Below are 20,433 nucleotides of genomic sequence, written 5' to 3'. Positions count from 1 at the left end.
TGAGTGAGCTGCAAAATATAAAATGGATTTTTTTAGTGATGCCTCACTCGGATGAGCCTGGCTCAGTGTCTGTACACTGAGTGATGTTTAAAAATCTCTTTCAGCAGAAGAACAGACAAACATTTCTCATTCTAAATTCAAAGGTCGATGATATTCAGCTCCCATGAATCGAGTGACTCTGTCACATCTTGATGTGGTGTTTGGTGTGAAATTTCTGTCTGTAACTCCTCCCCTTCTAATATCTTGTAAAAGGAGTTTACAAAAGCCATCACTTAGTGCAGGAATGTGAAATTTGATCCTATTGTAAGATCCGGGTTTGGATCCAATCTCAATTGTAACACTCAAATCAATTACACATCAGACTGTGTTGTGAAAGTTACCTGCAGCTCCTGACTAGTTGCAGACCATTCCGGGTACAAGAATGTTGTCACAGAATTTATTAAGTTAATTGTAATAAGTACAAAATCACAATAATTAACAAAGGCAGTGGATCAGTCCGTTCACTCTGGATCACCAGCTCTCAGCTTCCAGGTGACTGTGGAGCTGTCTCTTGTTCTATTGGCTGAAGTCTATCCTCTTGCTTCATGTTGTGTTGTGCACCAAGCTCCAGAAAATTGTAGCTCATTAACCCTTTCTAGTACCTACCTCTACGCATGGCTGGTAGTTTCCTGTGGTTCTGATTGGCCCAAGTAGCCCATGATCAGTCCCTGATTGGTTAAATGGGGTACGATCAATGTCTGATTGGTCTCTGAAGGATATCGGTCACCTTGCTGATGTGTGATGTCACTTTCTCATTGTGGTGTCACTTTCTCATGATTAATATTCGTCAGGCTCATCGTCCTAACTGATACCATAGCACCACTGAATCTCTAGAGTGCAGAAAGAGGCCATTCAGCCCACCAAGTCTGCACCGGCCCTCTGAAAGAGCACCTCATCTAGGCCCACTCCCCCACCCTATCACCATAACCCCACCTAACCTGCACATCTTTGGACTGTTGGAGGAAACTGGAGCACCCAGAAGAAACCCACGCAGACACAGGGACAACGTGCAAACTCCACACAGACATTGACGCAAGGCCAGAATTGAACCCGGGTCCCTGGTGCTGTGAAGAGGTTGTGCTAGCCATTGTGCCACTGTGCTGAGATGACACATCTTCAGGTGTCATGTGTAACTTAGTGATTGCCAATGGCTGAAGCAAGTTACTTAAATACAAATAACTGAAAGTGCACAAGATACACAAACTTAAACTAATACAGCAATTCCTCCGGAACACAAAATAAATTTGTAAAGGTGATCGGTGTGCTACAGTTCAAGTAGCAAGATACACGTTACAAAACATCATTTTCTGTTCATAAATTACATGTTCACAAGAAATAAAAGTCACAGAAACGACATAACTACAACACCATTACAGGAACTGATAAAACCACAATAATGCAGAAAATCTGTTGTACAATTTGAAGGAAAGTGACTCTTTTGCAATAAGTTAAAAAGCAAATACAATTTAAGACAGCATTTCTCTAGCATCGACACGGAGTAATAATAATAATCGCTTATTGTCACAAGTAGGCTTCAATGAAGTTACTGTGAAAAGCCCCTAGTTGCCACATTCCTGCGCCTGTTCGGGGAGGCCGTTACGGGAATTGAACCCGCGCTGCTGGTCTTGTTCTGCATTACAAGCCAGCTGTTTAGTCAAATCCTGCAATAACAGAGATTCTCATTAATCATTAGTCTTGTGGTAAAACCATAAAATTAAACCTACTTTGGCCGAAGACAATATGGCACAAGTCACTTGTCAAGGACGAGTGCACCTGAATACAGAGACTCAGAGTGAGATACCGTATTGAGTGAATTGATTCATACACTTTGATTCTGCGATAACTGAACATAACTAAAACAAAACTATTAAAATGAATAAACATTGACTTACATAATAATCTTTATTGTCACAAGTTGGCTTGCATTAACACTGCAATGAAGTTACTGTGAAAAGCCCCAGTCACCATATTCCACTGCCTGTTCAGGTACACAGAGGGAGAATTCAGAATGTACAAATTACCTAACAGCACGTCTTTCAGGACTTGTGGGAGGAAACCAGAGCACCCGGGGAGAATGTGCAGTATTATGATCACTGTTACATAGATGCTCCATCACCACATATTTATTGATTAAGCCTGTCTCACTGCACACGGAGGTCTCGGATTGACTGCTCCCTGGTTGACTCCAGAAAGACGCGCTCCAAGAAATTCTCCCCCAAAATCTTTATTAACCGATGTTCCAGGCTATCTCTGCCTATCTGACTCTCCCAATCTATATTCGATTAAAGTCACCCATGATTATTGTGGTACATTAATTACAAGCCTTATTTAATACTTCCTGTACACTCTAGCTACAATGTAACTACTGTTAGGAGGCCCATTAACTACTTACATGAGACCTTGTAACGTATTATTTCTTATCTCGAGCAAAGCTGATTCCACACCCTGAACTTTCAGGCTAAGTTGATCTCTCAGTAATCAACTAATGTAATCCTTAATGAACAGGAGCAATCCCATCATCTTTTCCGAGCTTCATGCATTCCAATATGTCAAATACCCTTCAGCATTTAGATTCCAGCCTTGGTCACCTTTCAAACAAGTCTCTGTAATGTCTATCAGGACACACATTTATCTCTATCCGTGCTGACAATTCTTTTTTTATAATTTAGAGTACCCAATTCATTTTGTCCAATTAAGGGGCAATTTAGGGTGGCCAATCCACCTCGTCTGCACATCTTTGGGTTGTGGTGGTGAAACCCACGCAAACACGGGGAGAATGTGCACACACATGTCAGTGACCCAGAGCCAGGATCGAACCTGGGACCTCAGCATCGTGAGGCAGCACTGCTAACCACTGCACCACCATGCTGCCCCACCTGCGCTGACAATTCATCCAATCTCTGTCAAATGCTGCGTGCATTTTCAATCCATTTTCAGGGGTTCAATAATCCAATAGGGATTTCAAGTGAAACCTCTTTACCCAGCGAGTGGTGAGAATGTGGAACTCACTACCACAGTGAGTGGTTGAGGTGAACAACATGAATACTCCTGTATCTTGACAAGGGAGAAAGGAATAGAAGGATATGCTGATGGGGGAGATGAAGAGGGCTGGGTGGAGGCTCATGTAGAGCATAAATACAGACAGAGACCAATTGAGCCGACTGGCCGGGCCCTGTGCTGTCGACTCAATGGAACCGAGACAAATGTATTTATTTTGGATCTACCTGTAGTAGTATGATAAAACTTTTTTCTTGGGATGTAGGCATCACTGGCTGGGCCAGCATTTGTTCCCCAATCATAATTGCCCTTGAACTGAGTGGCTTGCTAGGTCATTACAGTGGCGGACAGTTAAAAGTCAACCACATCTGTGTGGCTCTGGAGTCACATGTGGGCCAGACCGGGTAAGGATGGCAGATTTCCTTCACTGAAGGACATTAGTAAAACAGATGGGTTTTTACAACAATCGATAATAGTTTCATGGTCATCATTAGACTTTGAATTCCAAACTTTTATTGAATTCAAATTTCACCATCTGCCCTGGTGGGATTCGAACCCCAGAATAATACCTGGGTCTCTGGATTATTAGTCCAGCGGCAATACCACTAGGCCACCTCTTCCCCCATACTATCCAGGATAAAATTAATGCAAAGTCATGAGACTGTCCAGAATGTACCTGTTGTGTAGAACCATGGTCAGGCCGCAGCTGGAGCACTGTGTGTAGTTTTACTGCCCTTGTCGCCAGAGGGAAAGGGCAATAAAGGTTCACCAGACTTGTTCCGGGGGTGGCAGGACTGCCCTTAGAGGAGAGATTGGGGAAACCTGGCCTGTGTTCTCTAGTGTCAAATAATGAGAAGTGATCACAATGAAACCTACAAAATCCATAAAGGAATAGACAGGCGAGATGCAGGTGAGATGTTTCCCCTGGTTGGGGAGTCTAGAACCAGGGGACACAATTTCAAAATAAGGGGGAAGCCACTTAGGACCGGTCTCAGAGGAGACATTTCTTTACTCAGAGGGTTGTGAATCTTTGGAATTTTCCACCCCAGAGGGCTGTGGGAGCTCAGTCACTGTGTGTGTTTAAAGCAGAGGCTGACAGATTTCTAAATCCCAATAACACAAGGGATATGGAGATAGTGTGGGGAAAAAGGCATTGAAGTGGATGGTCAGCCATGATCGTGTTGAATGGTGGAGCAGGCTCGACGGGCTGAATGGCCAAGTCCTGCTCCTATGTTCCAATGTTGCAAAGGTAGGTAGGTAAGTAAATTGTGAAGGGGACATGAAACTACGAAGGGATATAGATAAGTTACGTGAGTGGGAAAAGATCTGGGAAATGGAGAACAATGTGGGAAAATGTGAAATTGTCCATGTTTGAGAAAGAATAAAAAATCTTATTTTCTGAATGGTCAGAGATTGCAGAACTCTGAGATTCAGAGGGATCTGGGTGTCCAAGAGCATGAATCACAAAAGGCGAGTATACAGGTACAGCAAGTAATTAGGAAAGCTAATAGAATGTTATTGTTTATTGTGGGGGAATTGAATACAAAAGTAGGTTATGCTTCTGTTCGCATGAATGAATCCAAAAGAATCCCTCGACATTCAGGTCTGCTTCAAACATCAAACAGTTTATTGTTGTAACACCGGCGGGGAGTAAGCCTCTGGGCAAAGGCAGATACCTCTCCACTGAACAAAGGGAATCATCATCATTTATACAATTTCAAATAGTTAGTCAGCCCAACTCAGCCGGACACGATCCAATCACAATGATTATAGGTTGCACACATTGACTGGTAGATCCAATGAAAGTGGTTACTGGGCAGCAGGGAATTGCGTGATCAGCTCATGGACAGCTAGGGGGTTACTCATGAACTCATGATGCCTTCCAGACCCCCTCATCGACCATCCTTGGGTCTCGTGTATACATAACTCACTTATCTTAACCTTGTTACTGGCTGGTACCATTGTCAGAATTCCATAAGAGCATCCCCCTTTGTGAGAAAGAGAGTGAGCTGACTGGTGGCGATTTAATCTGAGGGTCACCACACCTCAGACGAGGGACAATGTTGAGGAGGCGGGGCCTTCATGGATGGCCTCAGCCGGTACGGCAGTTGAACCCACACTGTTGGTGTCGTTCAGTATCACAAACCAGCCATCCAGCCAACTGAGCTAACCAATCCCCTGAAATATTAGTTATTGCCTGTCTCCAATCACACCATTTAATGTTGTTTCTCAGTCCATGTCAGACAACCTGCCCCATACCTTGATAATTTTCTTCTGCGAGAAACACAAGAGATAAATTAAACAAAAGAACCATGTACCCTCCATGGCCCATCTCCATGGCAAGGTGGCATGCTTTAGGGGGATCCAAACAGAAATGGGAAGGAACCATCTTCCAACTTCCAAACCAACTTTCAATCTGTGATCCTTGTGAAATTTGAAACCAGGTATTCGCAACAAGGCTCGAAGAGCAACAGCCCACTGGAGTCAAAGTCATGAGACCGGCCAGTCCAGTAGAGGAAACTCTCCAACCATTCCCATTGACCAACTGTCAGAATGAACAAAATGCAGTCCTGGATGTAATTGAGAGTAGCAACACTAACAGCAGAATCCAACCCCTGTAATCACTTGTGAACTTGTTTGTGTCTCAGCAGGTGCGATGAATCACGGAATCCCTTCCCACACTGAGAGCAGGTGAACGGCCTCTCCCCAGTGTGAAGTCGCTGGTGTCTCTGTAGGTTGGATAACCGAGTGAATCCCTTCCTACAATGAGAGCAGGCGAATGGCTTCTCCCCAGTGTGAACTTGACGGTGTGCCCGCAGGTTGGATAACAAAGTGAATGTCTTCCCACACTGAGAACAGGTGAATGGCCTCTCCCCAGTGTGAACTCGCTGGTGTGTCTGCAGGTGGGATAACCGAGTGAATCCCTTCCCACACTGGGAGCAGGCGAATGTCCTCTCCCCAGTGTGAACTCGCTGGTGTGACTGCAGGCTGGACATATGAGTGAATGCCTTCCCACACTGGGAGCAGGTGAATGGCTTCTCCCCAGTGTGAACTTGCTGGTGTGTCTGCAGGTGGGATAAGCGAGTGAATCCCTTCCCACACTGGGAGCAGGTGAACGGCCTCTCCCCAGTGTGAACTCGCTGATGTGACTGCAAGTTATCGAACCGAGTGAATCCTTTCCCACACTGGGAGCAGGTGAACAACCTCTCCCCAGTGTGAGTTCGCTGGTGTATCTGCAGGCTGATCAACTGAGTGAATCTCTTCTCACACTGAGAGCAGGTGAACGGCCTCTCCCCAGTGTGAACTCGCTGGTGTATCTGCAGGTGGGATAACTGAGTGAATCCCTTCCCACACTGGGAGCAGGTAAACGGCCTCTCCCCTGTGTAAACTCGCTGGTGTCTCTGCAGGTTGGATGAGGAAATGAATCCTTTCCCACACTGAGAGCAGGTGAATGGCCTCTCCCCAGTGTGAATGCGTCGATGAATCTCCAGCGCAGATGGGACTCTGAATCCCTTCCCACAGTCCCCACATTTCCATCGTTTCTCCATATTTTGGGTCTATTTGTGTCTCTCCAGGGCGGACAATCAGTTGACGCCTTGTTCACACACAGAACACGTGTACGGTCTCTTCCTGCTGTTTTTTCAGGCTGTGTAACTGATTAGAGCTCTTTCCACAGTCAGTGCTCTGGAACACTCTCACTCGGGTGTGTGTGTCTCGGTGCTTTTCCAGTCACACTCATGTTTTAAAATCTTCTCAAGCCAACAGACGAGGCAAACATTTCTCCTTCTAGATTCAAAGTCCGATGATGTTCAGGCCCTGATGAATCGAGTGACCCAGTCTGATCGAGACGCTTAGTTTGAGATATCTGTCTGTAATTCGTCCTTTTCTAATATCCTGTAAAAACAATTTACAAAACACATCAGTGTCAGTACAGGACAGAAACTCAGAACACATGGGGACTTCCGGTTGCGACATGTCGGGAGCGGCCGCATATGAGGCAGCTCTCATCCGGGGACTTTGTTTTCCATCTTTTTCACCCGGTCTTTGAGGGGGTTTGGGGATATTTCAAATTTGTCAATGGGATAAAGCTCAATTACTGTGGAAATGTCCAAGAAACCAAGTTTGAAGAAGCCAGCGGGCAAAGAATCGTCATCCGATTCAGATTCTTTTCCAGGCTCATTGGAAACAAAATGGCGGCGGCTGCTGCCGAAGCGAAAGTTATAGTGTTGTCAGTTGAGATGCTCATGGGCATCTTAGCAACAGCCGACTATCTCCGAGGATTTCCCTATATCAACCGAGAAGCCCCCAGCTCCTATTCAATTGATAAACGGTAAAGGGTGCAGGGCATGGGGGTGGCTCTTTCGATGAAGAGCAAGCGGATTGTCTCTTTAGAGGCTAAGATGGTCTTTTGGCTGATAATAACAAATCTCTATGTGCCAAAGTAGACGACTTAGAGAATCGCTTCAGGAGACAAACTCTTCGCGTTATGGGGCTGCTGGAGGGATTGGAGGGCCCGCACCCGACTGAATACACGTCCAGGATGTTTGGGAAGATGGTGGGGAGGGTGAACAGTTGTTCCTTCCTGAGCTGGATGGGGCCCATCACTCGCTCTGTCAGACGCCTTGCCCAGGAGAGCCACCTCGGGCAATTACCGTCAGGTTCCACAGTTACCGGGATAAGGAACGAGTCCTGAGGTGGGCGAATGATCACCGTAACTACAAATGGGATAGCCATGCCATCAGGCCCCATCGGGATGTGGGGGCGGAGCTGCCAAAAAAGAGGGCGGCATTTATCAAGCCCAAGGCTGCACTTTTCATACGTGGTGTTCGGTTTGGGGTGGTTTACCCAGCACACCTCCCAGTGAGTTTTAATTCAAAAGACCACTACTTTTGAGGCGCTGGATGATGCCGATGCTTTTGTGAGGAAGCTCAGGCTCGGTATTTTTGTATTATATATGGGGTCTTGTTGTTTTTGGAGAGGGATTGTGGTTTTGGGGTCTTGTTGGGGTTTCTTGTACCAGTTTGTATTTGACTGTTTTTTTGTGGGGGTGGGGGTTTCCTTTATTTAAAGTTGGGTGCAGGTGGGAGGGGGGTTTGTTATGGTTACTCAGTTTTATATGCCCCGGGGGGGAGTTGCCCTGCGAGCTGAAGAAGGTAGTTAATGGGAACGAAGTGGTGGGGGTAACTGCAGCTCATTAACATAGTATAGGTTTTAGATTATGGGCTGAGTGTGTTGGTTCTGTTTGGCGTTAAGGATTGTTGAGCAAGGATTGTTGAGCTAAGGGTCTGGGGGGGTTCTTCGGGCTTTTGGTTGTGCTTTTAATGAGAGGCAGGGAGATGGGGAGCTGGGGGATGGGGAGCTGGGGGATGGAGAGCTGGGGGATGGAGAGCTGGGGGATGGAGAGCTGGGGGATGGAGAGCTGGGGGATGGAGAGCTGGGGGATGGGGAGCTGGGGGATGGGGAGCTGGGGGATGGGGAGCTGGGGGATGGGGAGCTGGGGGATGGGGAGCTGGGGGATGGGGAGCTGGAGGATGAGGAGCTGGGGGATGGGGAGCTGGGGGATGGGGAGCTGGGGGATGGGGAGGGTTTATCGACAGTGACTACAGCTTGCTCTTTGCTCTGTTTTGTTGGGGGGCTGGTGGCCGACTCAGGTGGGCTCGATGCCGATACTTTTTCAGTCATTTTAGAATGATCTCTTTTGGTGGATATGGCTGACTGGGGTACGGGGTGGGTGGGGGTAAACCCTCAATCCGACTGGCCATTTGGAATGTGAGGATGTGAGGGGGTTGAACGGTCTAGTGAAGAGATCAGGGATATTCGCTTATGTGAAGAGTTTGAATGCGGATGTGGTGTTTTTGCAGGAGAGCCATTTGCGGGTCAGGATCAGACACGGTTACGGAAGGCTTGGGTGGGACAGATGTAGGTCCCAGGGGACCGCAGTGTTGATAAGTAAAAGCGTTTCTTTTTCAGCTTTTCGAATTCTGACAGATCCGAATGGGAGACACGTGATTGTCAGTGGGTCTTTCGTGGGCACCTTGATAGTCCCAGTACATGTGTCCACTCCGAATTGGGACGATCACAGTTTATATTAATAAATTACTGACCTCTATTCCTGACTTGGACACACATCAGCTAATCTTGGGGGGAGACTTTAATTGTGTTTTGGATCCTAGTCTGACCGATCTATGCCCAGGTCTGTGATTCCTTCGGGGTGGCCGAAGTGGTGGTGACTTTCATAAGACCATATGACATAGGAGCAGAATTAGGCCACTCGGCCCATCGAGTCTGCTCCGTCATTCAATCATGGCTGATATTTTCTCATCCCCATTCTCCTGCGTTCTCCCCATAACCCCTGATCCCCTTATTAATCAAGAACCCATCTAACTTCATGGAGCAGATTGGGGGGCAGAAATTCATACCTTGGATCCGTTGTTATAAAGGCCTCCCACCACTAGTGTTTATACAAATATGCTGAGCTCAGGTTATTTTCAGTTGGATAGGGGCACAAGGCAGTGTTGCCCACTGTCTCTGCTTCTGTTTGCCTTGGGGTGGCATGGTGGCACAGTGGTTAGCACTGCTGCCTCACAGCACCATGGACCCGGGTTCAATTCCAGCCTTGGGTGACTGTCTGTGTGGAGTTTGCCCTTTCTCCTCGTATCTGAGTGCGTTTCCTCCTGGAGCTCCGGTTTCCTCCCACAGTCCAAAGATGTTCAGGTGAGGTGGACCGGCCGTGATAAACATCCCCCTAGTGTCCAAAAGGGGATGGTTGGGTTACAGGAATAGGGTAGAGGTGTGGGCCTAGGTAGGATGCTCTTTCAGAGGGGCGGTGCAGACTTGATGGGCCGAATTGCCTCCTTCTGTACTGTAGGAATTCGATAATACTATGAATAAAGCCATTGGCTACTACGTTGAGGTTTTCCGGGTGATGGACAGGGTTAGAGAGGCGAGGGAGAGAGCACAGGGTGTCCCTGTATGCAGATGATCTGCTTCTTTATATCACGGACCCAGTCTCCATGATGGATGAGATAATGAAGCTTTTGTGGAGTTTTGACTCCTTTTCTGGGTACAGAGTAAATCCGGACAAGAGCTCATATTATCTGGTGATCCCCCAGAGAGGGGGGCTGACCTGGGGATGTTGCCTTTTAACCTTGCCAGATCCAGCTTGGTTATCTGGGAATCCAGGTAGCCCACGAGTGGGCCTCTCTTCAGAAATGTCAGTTTGCTCGGCTGGTGAATGAGGTCAGGGCAGATTTGCAGAGGTGGCAACCTCCCACTGTCTTTGGCCGACAGGGTTCAGATGGTTAACATGAACATCCTTCCGAGGTTGCTGTTTCTTTTCCAATGTCTCCCTATCTTTTATCTTTCTTCCCAAATCATCCAATGTTAAAATCAATACGCTGATTACTTCTTTCATTTGGGTGGGAAGGACCCCGAGGATTTGCAGGACATTCCTGCAGAGAGAGAGAGACTGGCTTAGCCATATTTCATCTGTTTAAGAAGGGTAGCAAGGATAATCCAGGGAACTACAGGCCGGTGAGCCTTACGTCAGTGATAGGGAAATTACTGGAGAGAATTCTTCGAGACAGGATCTACTCCCATTTGGAAGCAAATGGACGTATTAGTGAGAGGCAGCATGGTTTTGTGAAGGGGAGGTCGTGCCTCACTAACTTGATAGAGTTTTTCGAGGAGGTCACAAAGATGATTGATACAGGTAGGGCAGTGGATGTTGTCTATATGGACTTCAGTAAGGCCTTTGACAAGGTCCCTCATGGTAGACTAGTACAAAAGGTGAAGTCACACGGGATCAGGAGTGAGCTGGCAAGGTGGATACAGAACTGGCTAGGCCATAGAAGGCAGAGAGGAGCAATGGAAGGATGCTTTTCTAATTGGAGGGCTGTGACTAGTGGTGTTCCGCAGGGATCAGTGCTGGGACCTTTGCTGTTTGTAGTATATATAAATGATTTGGAGGAAAATGTAACTAGTCTGATTAGTAAGTTTGCAGACGACACAAAGGTTGGTGGAATTGCGGATAGCGATGAGGACTGTCAGAGGATACAGCAGGATTTAGATTGTTTTGGAGACTTGGGCGGAGAGATGGCAGATGGAGTTTAATCCGAACAAATGTGAGGTAATGCATTTTGGAAGGTCTAATGCAGGTAGGGAATATACAGTGAATGGTAGACCCCTCATGAGTATTGAAAGTCAGAGAGATCTAGGTGTACAGGTTCACAGGTCACTGAAAGGGGCAACACAGGTGGAGAAGGTAGTCAAGAAGGCATACAGTATGCTTGCCTTCATTGGCCGGGGCATTGAGTATAAGAATTGGCAAGTCATGTTGCAGCTGTATAGAACCTTAGTTAGGCCACACTTGGAGTATAGTGTTCAATTCTGGTCGCCACACTACCAGACGGATGTGGAGGCTTTAGAGAGGGTGCAGAAGAGATGTACCAGAATGTTGCCTGGTATGGAGGGCATTAGCTATGAGGAGCGGTTGAATAAACTCGGTTTGTTCTCACTGGAATGACGGAGGTTGAAGGGCGATCTGATAGAGATCTACAAAATTGTGAGGGGCATAGACAGAGTGGATAGTCAGAGGCTTTTCCCCAGGGTAGAGGGGTCAATTACTCGGGGGCATAGGTTTAAGGTGCGAGGGGCAAGGTTTAGAGTAGATGTATGAGGCAAGTTTTTTTAAACAGAGGGTAGTGGGTGCCTGGAACTCACTACCGGAGGAGGTGGTGGAAGCAGGGACGATAGTGACATTTAAGGAGCATCTTGACAAATACATGAATAGGATGGGAATAGAGGGATACGGACCCAGGAAGTGTAGAAGATTGTAGTTTAGTCGGGCAGCATGGTCGGCACAGGCTTGGAGGGCCGAAGGGCCTGTTCCTGTGCTGTACTTTTCTTTGTTCTATTATTGGGCAGCCAATATTGAAAGGGTGCTGGGGTTATTCAGAGATCTGAATTCTATATGGGGGCAGATGGAGACAGGCACTTGTCAGGGTCCAGTTTACGGGCCTTGGTTAATGCCTTGCTTCCGTTTTCTCCTATGGAATTGATCTTGAGCCCTGTGGTGGAGGCTACACTGAGGGTTTGGAGATAGTTCAGGCAACGCTATTGGCTCAGCTCAATATTGTTGTTGGCCCCTCTCTATGGGACTCACCACTTTTTGCCTACGGATTTAGATTTAGGTCCTGGAGGAGGGAAGCTCTGGAGAAGTTTGGTGACTTGTTTGTGAACCGCAGGTTTATTGGTTTTGATGAACTGGTGGAAAAATTACAACTCGCGAGCTCTAATTTTCTTAGATGCATGATTTCCTACGTAAGGAGATCTCGGCGTTTCCTTTAGCACCCCTGCCGTCTCTGATGATTTGGATTCTATCTCTTGCTGACGTGGGTGAGGGAAGGATTTCAGATATCTACAGTCTGCAGAGCAAGCTCCACTGAATGAGGTGAGGAGAAAGTGGAAGGGGGAATTGGATCTGGTTTCTGTGGAGGGGGTGTGGAGTGAGAATGTACAGGGTCAACACAACCTCCTCCTGTGTTAAGTGGAGCTTGACAGGGGACATCTGACTAGGTTGTGTGGTTTTGTTCTCGGGGGTGGCAGACAGGTGAGCTTGGTGTTCTCGGGTCTGGCGAATCATAAAAGGTACCATCGTTTTAGCCAGACAAATAAATGTGTCAAGCTGAGGGAGCAAAGGATGTCAATGTCTTTGAGAGAGAGAGACCTGGGCCAACCTTTCCAGAGTCTGCACCCTCCCTGGATTCACTTCCTTTCCCTTCGGTTGCTGCAAGTCACCAATTAAAGATCAGAATGAGAAAATAAATGGAAAGGGGGAGAAAAGAAACTGTTTTACTCACAGATGTTGAAGACAAGAGGAAGTATCAGTCTGGGTAAAGCTCAATATTCATTCACACAAAGCCCGCGCTCTGATTGGCTGGAGGGCCAAAGTCCTTCCGGTGGCCACTCTTTCCTTTCGTCAACATTTCAGCGGGAAGTCAGGGAGTGGGGGGGGGGTCTCTGCACATGCGCAGCTGCCTCTCTGCTATGGACATGCGCATTACCGGTCGACTCTGGGACGCAAGCAGAATTGTCGGTGTTTGGAGCATGCGCATTCGGAATAATGGGCCTGTTCGTTTTGGAAAGCCCGAGCAAAACTAAGGAGGTGGGTGGAAGGATTTGGAAATACTCTGTGGAGCCGCAAAACCCTGATGAATAGTTGTCAGCTCCCTGATTCTGGTTCGGGAAATTCTTTCCCAGGTCCAGGCTCAAGTTAATGCCCAAAATATTTGTTCAGTGAGTGGAGGATGGGGAGGGGAAACAATAAGGTTAGACCCCGCCCCTCATTCACTCTGACTGGCTGAAGGACCGAGCGGCTGTCTCCGTCCTCTAGCCCCGCCCCTCATTCTCTCTGATTGACTGGAGGACCGAGCGGCTCTCTGAGTCCTCCAGACCCGCCCCTCATTCACTGCGTGCTGGAGGACCATGCGTCTGTCTCAGTCCTCCAGTCCCGCCCCTCATTCACTCAAATGGCTGACACAGTCCTCCAGCCCCGCACCTCATTAACTCTGACTGGCTGGAGGGCCAAGCGGCAGTCTCAGTCCTCCAGGCCCGCCCCTCATTATCTCTGATTGGCTGGAGGACCAGTCGGCTCTTAGTCCTCCATACCCGCCTCTCATTCACTCTGATTGGCTGGAGGACCAGGCGGCTCTCAGTCCTCCAGCTCCGATCCGTTACCTGGAGACTGGGCAGCGCATTCCCAACGGAAGGTATTCAAATTCCGGCTCCAAAATCACAGCCTGGCGAGTAGGCCGTGAATCCCCAAGGAAAGGTCTTTATACTGACTGCTCCGAGACTCTGCCCCTCCAAGTCCGCTCCCTGAAGACAGGGAGAAAGAGGCGTTAGAGACTCGGTATTGGGGAATGAGAGAGGAAAGAATGTTCTCCAGAAACTAGAATTGTCTGTTCTGAATTTCTATCCTGTGCTGACAGTGATGTCTTTTGTAAACTCCTTTTACAGGATATGAGAAGAGGAGGAATTACAGACAGAAATCTCAAACGTAACGTCTCGATCTGACAGAGTCACCAGATTCCCTGGGAATCTGACTATCATCAGCCTTTGAATCTAGAAGGGAAGAAGAACTGTTTGCCTAATCTGACAGCCTCTAAAGGATTTTAAACATCATTGTGACTGGAAAAGCACTGAGACCCCCTGCCCCCCCCACCCCCCCATGAATCAACATTGTGCCATTCACAGCGGGGAGTGACACGTGTGAACAAGACTTCCAACTAATTTTCTGACCTGGAGAGACACAAGGAGACACAAAACATGGAGAAACCGTGGATATGTGGGGACTGTGGGAAGGGATTCAATGCACCATCTCAACTTGAGATTCATCAACGCATTCACACCGGGGAGAGGCCGTTCACCTGTGCTCAGTGTCGGGAGGGATTCACTGTGTTATCCCGCCTACAGACACACCAGCGAGTTCACACTGGGGAGAGGCCGTTCAACTGCTCAGGGTGGGAAGGGATTCACTCAGTTATCCCATCGACAGACACACCAGCGAGTTCACACTGGGCATAAGCCATTCAACTGTTCAGTGTGGGAAGTGATTCACTCAGTTATCTCATCTGCGGAGACATCAGCAAGTTCACACTGGGGAGAGGCTGTTCACCAGCTCTCAGTGTGGAAATAAATTCTCTGAGTTATCCAGCCTGCAGACACACCAGTGAGTTCACACTGCGGAGAGGCCTGAGAAAGATGGAAAACAAAGTCCCCGGATAAGAGCTGCCTCACATGCGGCCGCTCCCGACATGTCGCAACCGAAGTCCCCGTCTGTTCTTAATTTCTGCTGTACTGACACTGATGTCTTTTGTAAATTGTTTTTACAAGATATTAGAAAAGGAGGAATTACAGACAGATATCTCAAACTAAACGTCTCGATCAGACTGGGTCACTCGATTCATCAGGGCCTGAACGTCATCGGACTTTAAATCTAGAAGGAGAAATGTTTGCCTCGTCTGTCAGCTTGAGAAGATTTTGAACATCAGTATGACTGGAAAAGCACCAAGCCACACACACCTGACTGAGAGTGTTCCAGAGCACTGACTGTGGAAAGAGCTTTAACCAGTTACACAGCCTGAAAAAAACATCACACCATTCACAGTGGGGAGAGACCGTACACGTGTTCTGTGTGTGAACAAGGCGTCAACTGATTGTCCGCCCTGGAGAGACACGATAGACCCAGAATATGGAGAAACGATGGAAATGTGGGGACTGTGGGAAGGGATTCAGAGTCCCATCTGCGCTGGAGATTCATCAACGTAGTCACACTGGGGAGAGGCCCTTCACCTGCTCTCAGTGTGAGAAGGGATTCACTCAGTATTCTGACCTGCAGACACACCAGCGAGTTCACACCGGGGAGAGGCCGTTCACCTGCTCTCAGTGTGAGAAAGGATTCAGTCAGTTATCCAGTCTGCGGACACACCAGTGAGTTCACACTGGAGAGAGACCATTCACCTGCTCTCAGTGTGGGGAGGGATTCATTCAGTTGATCAGCCTGCAGATACACGAGCGAGTTCATAGCGGCAAGTGGCCGTTCACCTGCTCTCAGTGTGGGAAGAGATTCATTTCCTCATCCAACCTGCAGATACACCAGCGAGTTCATACTGGGGAGAGGCCGTTCACCTGCTCTCAGTGTGGGAAGGGAGTCACTCAGTTATCCCACCTGCAGTCCCCACATATCCACGGTTTCTCTCACCTGTGGAGACATCAGCGAATTCACACTGGGGAGAGGCTGTTCACCTGCTCTCAGTGTGGAAATAAATTCTCTGAGTTATCCAGCCTGCAGACACACCAGCGAGTTCACACTGGGGAGAGGCCGTTCACCTGCTCTCCGTGTGAGAAGGCCATCACCACGTTATCCAACCTGCGGAAACACCAACGAGTTCACACCAGGGAGAATTAACTCAGTTGGCTGGATGGCTGGTTTGTGATGCAAAGCGACTCCAACATCAGGGGGTTCAACTCCCGTACCGGCTGAGGTTATCCATGAAGGCCCCACCTTTTCAACATTGCCCCTTGCCTGAGGTGTGGTGACCGTCAGATTCAATCACCACCAGTCAGCTCTCTCTCTCTCAAGAGGGCAAAGCAGACTCTGGTCCTCTGGGACTTTGGCGACTCTTATTTCACACAAATACAACAAACGTAGATTCCTTTAAGGAGCAAAAATCCAACAGGAAAAGTGATGCAACCGTGGCTAACAAGAAATGTTAAAGATTCCATTAGATCAATGGAGGAGACTCAAAGTGGCCAAAATAGTCGTAAGCCTGAGAATTGAGAACTTGTTTGAGAATTCAGCAAAGGAGGATCAAGAAACTGATAAAGAGAAAATAGAATATGAGAGCGATAAACATAAAAAACGACTGGAAAAGCTCCTATAGGAATGTGAAAAGGAAAAGATTAGCAATGACCAATGTGGGTCCATTCCAGGCAGAGACAGGAGTGTTTTTTTTTAAAATTTAGAATACCCAATTCATTCTTTCCAATTAAGGAGCAATGTAGAGTGGCCAATTCACCAACTCTGGACTTCCGGTGGCGGCTATGGAGGGAGACTTCCGGTGGCGGCTATGAAGGAGTAAGTTGCACATTTGGTGGCTCCCGCTCTGGTCGGACTTTTGGACCTTTCCCCTGGACTTTTTTCTGGTTTTAAACAGTAAATTCAAAGGCTGAATCAATTGGACACTGTTTCCACGTATTCGTGTATGGAGCAAAGAACCAGAAGTGCACGAAAAGGCAGAAATAAAAAGTTAGCCAAGAGCTGTGTTGAAGCTGCAGCAGGAGACAGCATGGCCGAGGACCGGACGCCTGGGGTGGCGGCGCTGCGACCATCGGAGCAGTTGATGCAGGTCATCCAGGATGGTTTCGGGGTATAAGCTCAATATGGGGAAGAGCAAGATGTTTGTGGTCCAGGCGAGAGATCAGGAGAGACGACTGCGGGATCTGCCATTCAGAGTGGTAGGGGACAGTTTCAGGTACCTAGGTATCCGAGTGGCGATGGATTTGCGACTAAATAGAATTTGGCCCGGCTGGAGGATCAGATGAAGGAGGGATCCGGAAATGGAATGCGCTCCCGTTGTCTCTGGCGGGCAGAGATTAAACGGTAAAAATGACGGTCCTCCCAAGATTCCTATTCATTTTTCAATGCCTCCCCATCTTCATCCCGCAGTCCTTTTTTCAGCGGGTCAATAAAGTTATTGTGGGCTGTGTGTGACGGGGGGCAAGTCCTCGCGGGTGAAGAGGGCAATGCTCGAGTGGAGTTAGGGGGATCGTGAGCTGGCGCTGCCGAATTTCAGCAATTATTACTGGGCGGCTAACATAGCCATGGTGAGGAGGTGACTGGTGGGGGGGAAGCCGGCGTGGGTGCGCATGGAGGTGGCTTCTTGCAAGGGCACAAGTCTGAGGGCGTTGGTAACAGCGCCTCTACCATTCCCGCCAGCGCGGTACTCCACCAGTCTGAGTGGTGGTGGCGGCCTGAGAGTCTGGGGGCAGTGGAGGGGAAATGTGGAAGCAGAGGGGGCATCGGTATGGTCCCCAATCTGCGATAATCACTGCTTTGCCCCGGGGAGGATGGACGGGGGGGTTCCGAATTTGGCGGAGAGCGGGGATCGAGAGGATGGGCGACATGTTTTATAGAGGGGAGTTTTCCGAGTATGAGGGCGCTGGAGGAGAAGTTTGCATTGGCGGGGGGAAATGAATTTTGATATCTGCAGGTGCGGGACTTTTTGCGGAAGCAGGTACCAACCTTCCCACTCCTGCTGCTAAGGGGGATTCAGGATAAGGTGGTTTCTAGAGGATGGATAGGAGAGGGAAGCGCCTCGGACATATATAAAGAGCTTATGGGATTGGAGGAGACGCAGACTGAGGAGCCGAAGCAAACGTGGGAGGAGGAGCTGGGGGGAGAGTTAGAGGAGGGCCTTTGGGCGGACACGCTGAGTAGGGTCAACGCGACCGCAACATGTGCCCGGCTCAGCCGGATCCAATTTAAGGCCGTTCACCGGCCCACATGACAGTGGCTCGGATGAGCAGATTCTTTGTGGTGGAGGACAGGTGTGCGAAATGCGCGGGGGGCCAGTGAACCATGTCCACATGTTCTGGGCATGTCCAAGGCTATGGGGATTTTGGCAGGGGTTTGCCGACGTCATGTCCAAGGTATTAAATACGAGGGTGGCAATGAGTCCAGAGATGGCGATTTTCGGGTTGTCGCAGGATCCGGGAATCCAGGAGGAGAAAGAGGCGGATGTTCTGGCCTTTGCTTCCCTGGTAGCCCGGAGGCGGATATTACTGGCATGGAGAGACTCAAAGCCCCTGAAATCGGAGACTTGGCTTTCGGACATGGCTGGCTTCCTCTGCCTGGAGAAAATTAAGTTTGCCATGAGAGTCTCTGTTAGGGTTCACCCGGAGGTGGCAACCGTCCGTCGACTTCGCGGAGAATTAATCATCAGCAGAAGGGGGGGAGGAGGGGGTTAGGCTCGCGTAGATTAGGGGGGTAAGTAATTGTAGGACCTGTGGGAGAGGGAGGTGGTATTTGCACTAGGTTAATATTTTCCTTGTTATGTACATTGTTATTTTGTTGCTGTTACAATGCCAAAGAAATACCTCAATAAAATGTTTCTTTTAAAAAAACGGGGTGAGGGGGGGGCGGGGAGGCCCCGGGGTGGCACCAAGTTGAGGTGGGGGGGGAGATTTCTGGGGTGGGGGGGTGTAAGGATGTTGTGGCTGTTCGCTGTTGCCATGGTTATTTTGTGTTTTTCTTCTTTGTTAAGTATATATTTGAAAATGCCTCCAATAAAATATTTAAACAAAAAGAATCCCGCCGCCGGCGAATGGCGCGCCGCCGAGAACCACGCGGCTGGGGAACCGCAGAACCCCACGCCCTATCTCTCTCGGTACATCCAGACCATCTAACTCGCCCTATCTCTGTTACCAATTCCAATCTCTGCAACGATCCCCATCAATCTCACATTTTCCTCCCACTAGAACCCTCCAGTTCTCTTTACGATCCACTAAACCTTCGCCCCTTCTGATCTGAGTTTGTCATTCAGAGGCTACATCCTATATCCTCCAGCTCCTACAACCCTTCCTATCTCTGTGACCTCCTCCAATCCCAAAACTATCCCTATTTCTCCAACCTCATTAAGAGGTATAACCCTGTTTATCGTTGTAATATTCTTCAGTTCCTACATCCCCTCCACCCTCCATAATACCCGTTAGCTCAACTCTTAGATAGCACATCAAATTACAGCAATCTCCTCCAGATGCTGCAACCCTAAAGCCCCTGCAACCCTACCTTATCCCTAAAACCACTTTAACCCCCTCCAACCTCTTTTTTTCTGTTAAATCCTCGATGCCCCCACAATGCACACAGTGCTGTAATCTTCCCCAGCCTCTAAAAATACTCACTATTGCTGTATCCCCTCAATTGCTCCCTTGTCTGATAATCCCAATAGCCATAAAACTCTCTCCATCCCAGTTACTGTGTTGAGACTCTTAATACCACCCCATGCCTGTTACCTTCTCTCAACTGTACAATTCTCCCTGTCTCTGTCACATCCTCCAGCCCCTACAACTCTCTCTATCTCTGTAGCTTCCTCCCATCCCTACACCGCTTCCTATCTTTGAAACCTCCTATTGATTTTACACCCCACCTGAACTTTCATACTTCATACAGTCCCAACAACCTTCCCTATCTCTATAATAGTTCCCTCCCCTACAGTAAAGTAAGTCGCAATAGTTGCAGATGACCATAGGCTGCTTTCCCCTTTGAGGGGGAGAGCTAACTTGTGGTGATTTAACCTAACCGTCATGCATTACCCTACATCCCCCACAGCCCTCCCTCTGCCCCGGCATCCTTCTGTCCATATAAGTTTCCCTCTCTGTGTAAAAATTATTTTAGCCCCGAAGACCCTCTCTATCTCTGTAACATTGTCTACCCCTACAACACTCCTGAATTCTGCAACCACCTTCAGCACCTGTGACCCTCCCTATCTCTGTAACCTCTGCTGTTCTCCTGCTGTGTTCTTCTCCTTTGTAGTTAATATAAACTCCGTATCCTTAAATCTGTCTCATCCGGTTCTGGTAACTTACCGATTTTCAGTAAATTCAGCCTATCAAATACCTCACTGTCAACGTTTAACCCATCAGTGTCTCGACTGCCTCCTTTTTCACTCTGGCTTGGAAACCAAGTTCTTTTTTAAAATAAATTTAGAGTAGCCAATTATTTTTTACAATTAAGGGCCAATTTAGCATGGCCAATCCAACTACCCTGCACATCTTTTTTTGGGTTGTGGGGGTGGGACCCACACAGTCACTGCGAGAATGTGCAAACTCCACACG

At 48.3% G+C, this 20,433-nt stretch overlaps 1 protein-coding gene across 1 annotated transcript in view; it reads right to left on the bottom strand.

The window, feature by feature from the left end:
• Window positions 1-4,642: 4,642 nt before the first annotated feature.
• The window catches only part of LOC140417982 (uncharacterized), a gene marked incomplete at its 5' end in the record, with an annotated part of 69,978 nt that continues 54,187 nt past the window's right edge, over window positions 4,643-20,433 (bottom strand). Inside the window, one exon of the mRNA XM_072501413.1 lies at window positions 4,643-6,584. Coding sequence (XP_072357514.1) covers window positions 5,658-6,584 — 927 coding nt within the window. The remainder of the gene's footprint in view (window positions 6,585-20,433) is intronic.

This window comes from Scyliorhinus torazame, chromosome 5 (assembly GCF_047496885.1).
Source record: "Scyliorhinus torazame isolate Kashiwa2021f chromosome 5, sScyTor2.1, whole genome shotgun sequence".
Lineage (NCBI taxonomy): Eukaryota > Metazoa > Chordata > Chondrichthyes > Carcharhiniformes > Scyliorhinidae > Scyliorhinus > Scyliorhinus torazame.
The sequence above is the reverse complement of the archived record's forward strand: the minus strand, read 5'-3'. Positions and strand labels throughout refer to the sequence as shown.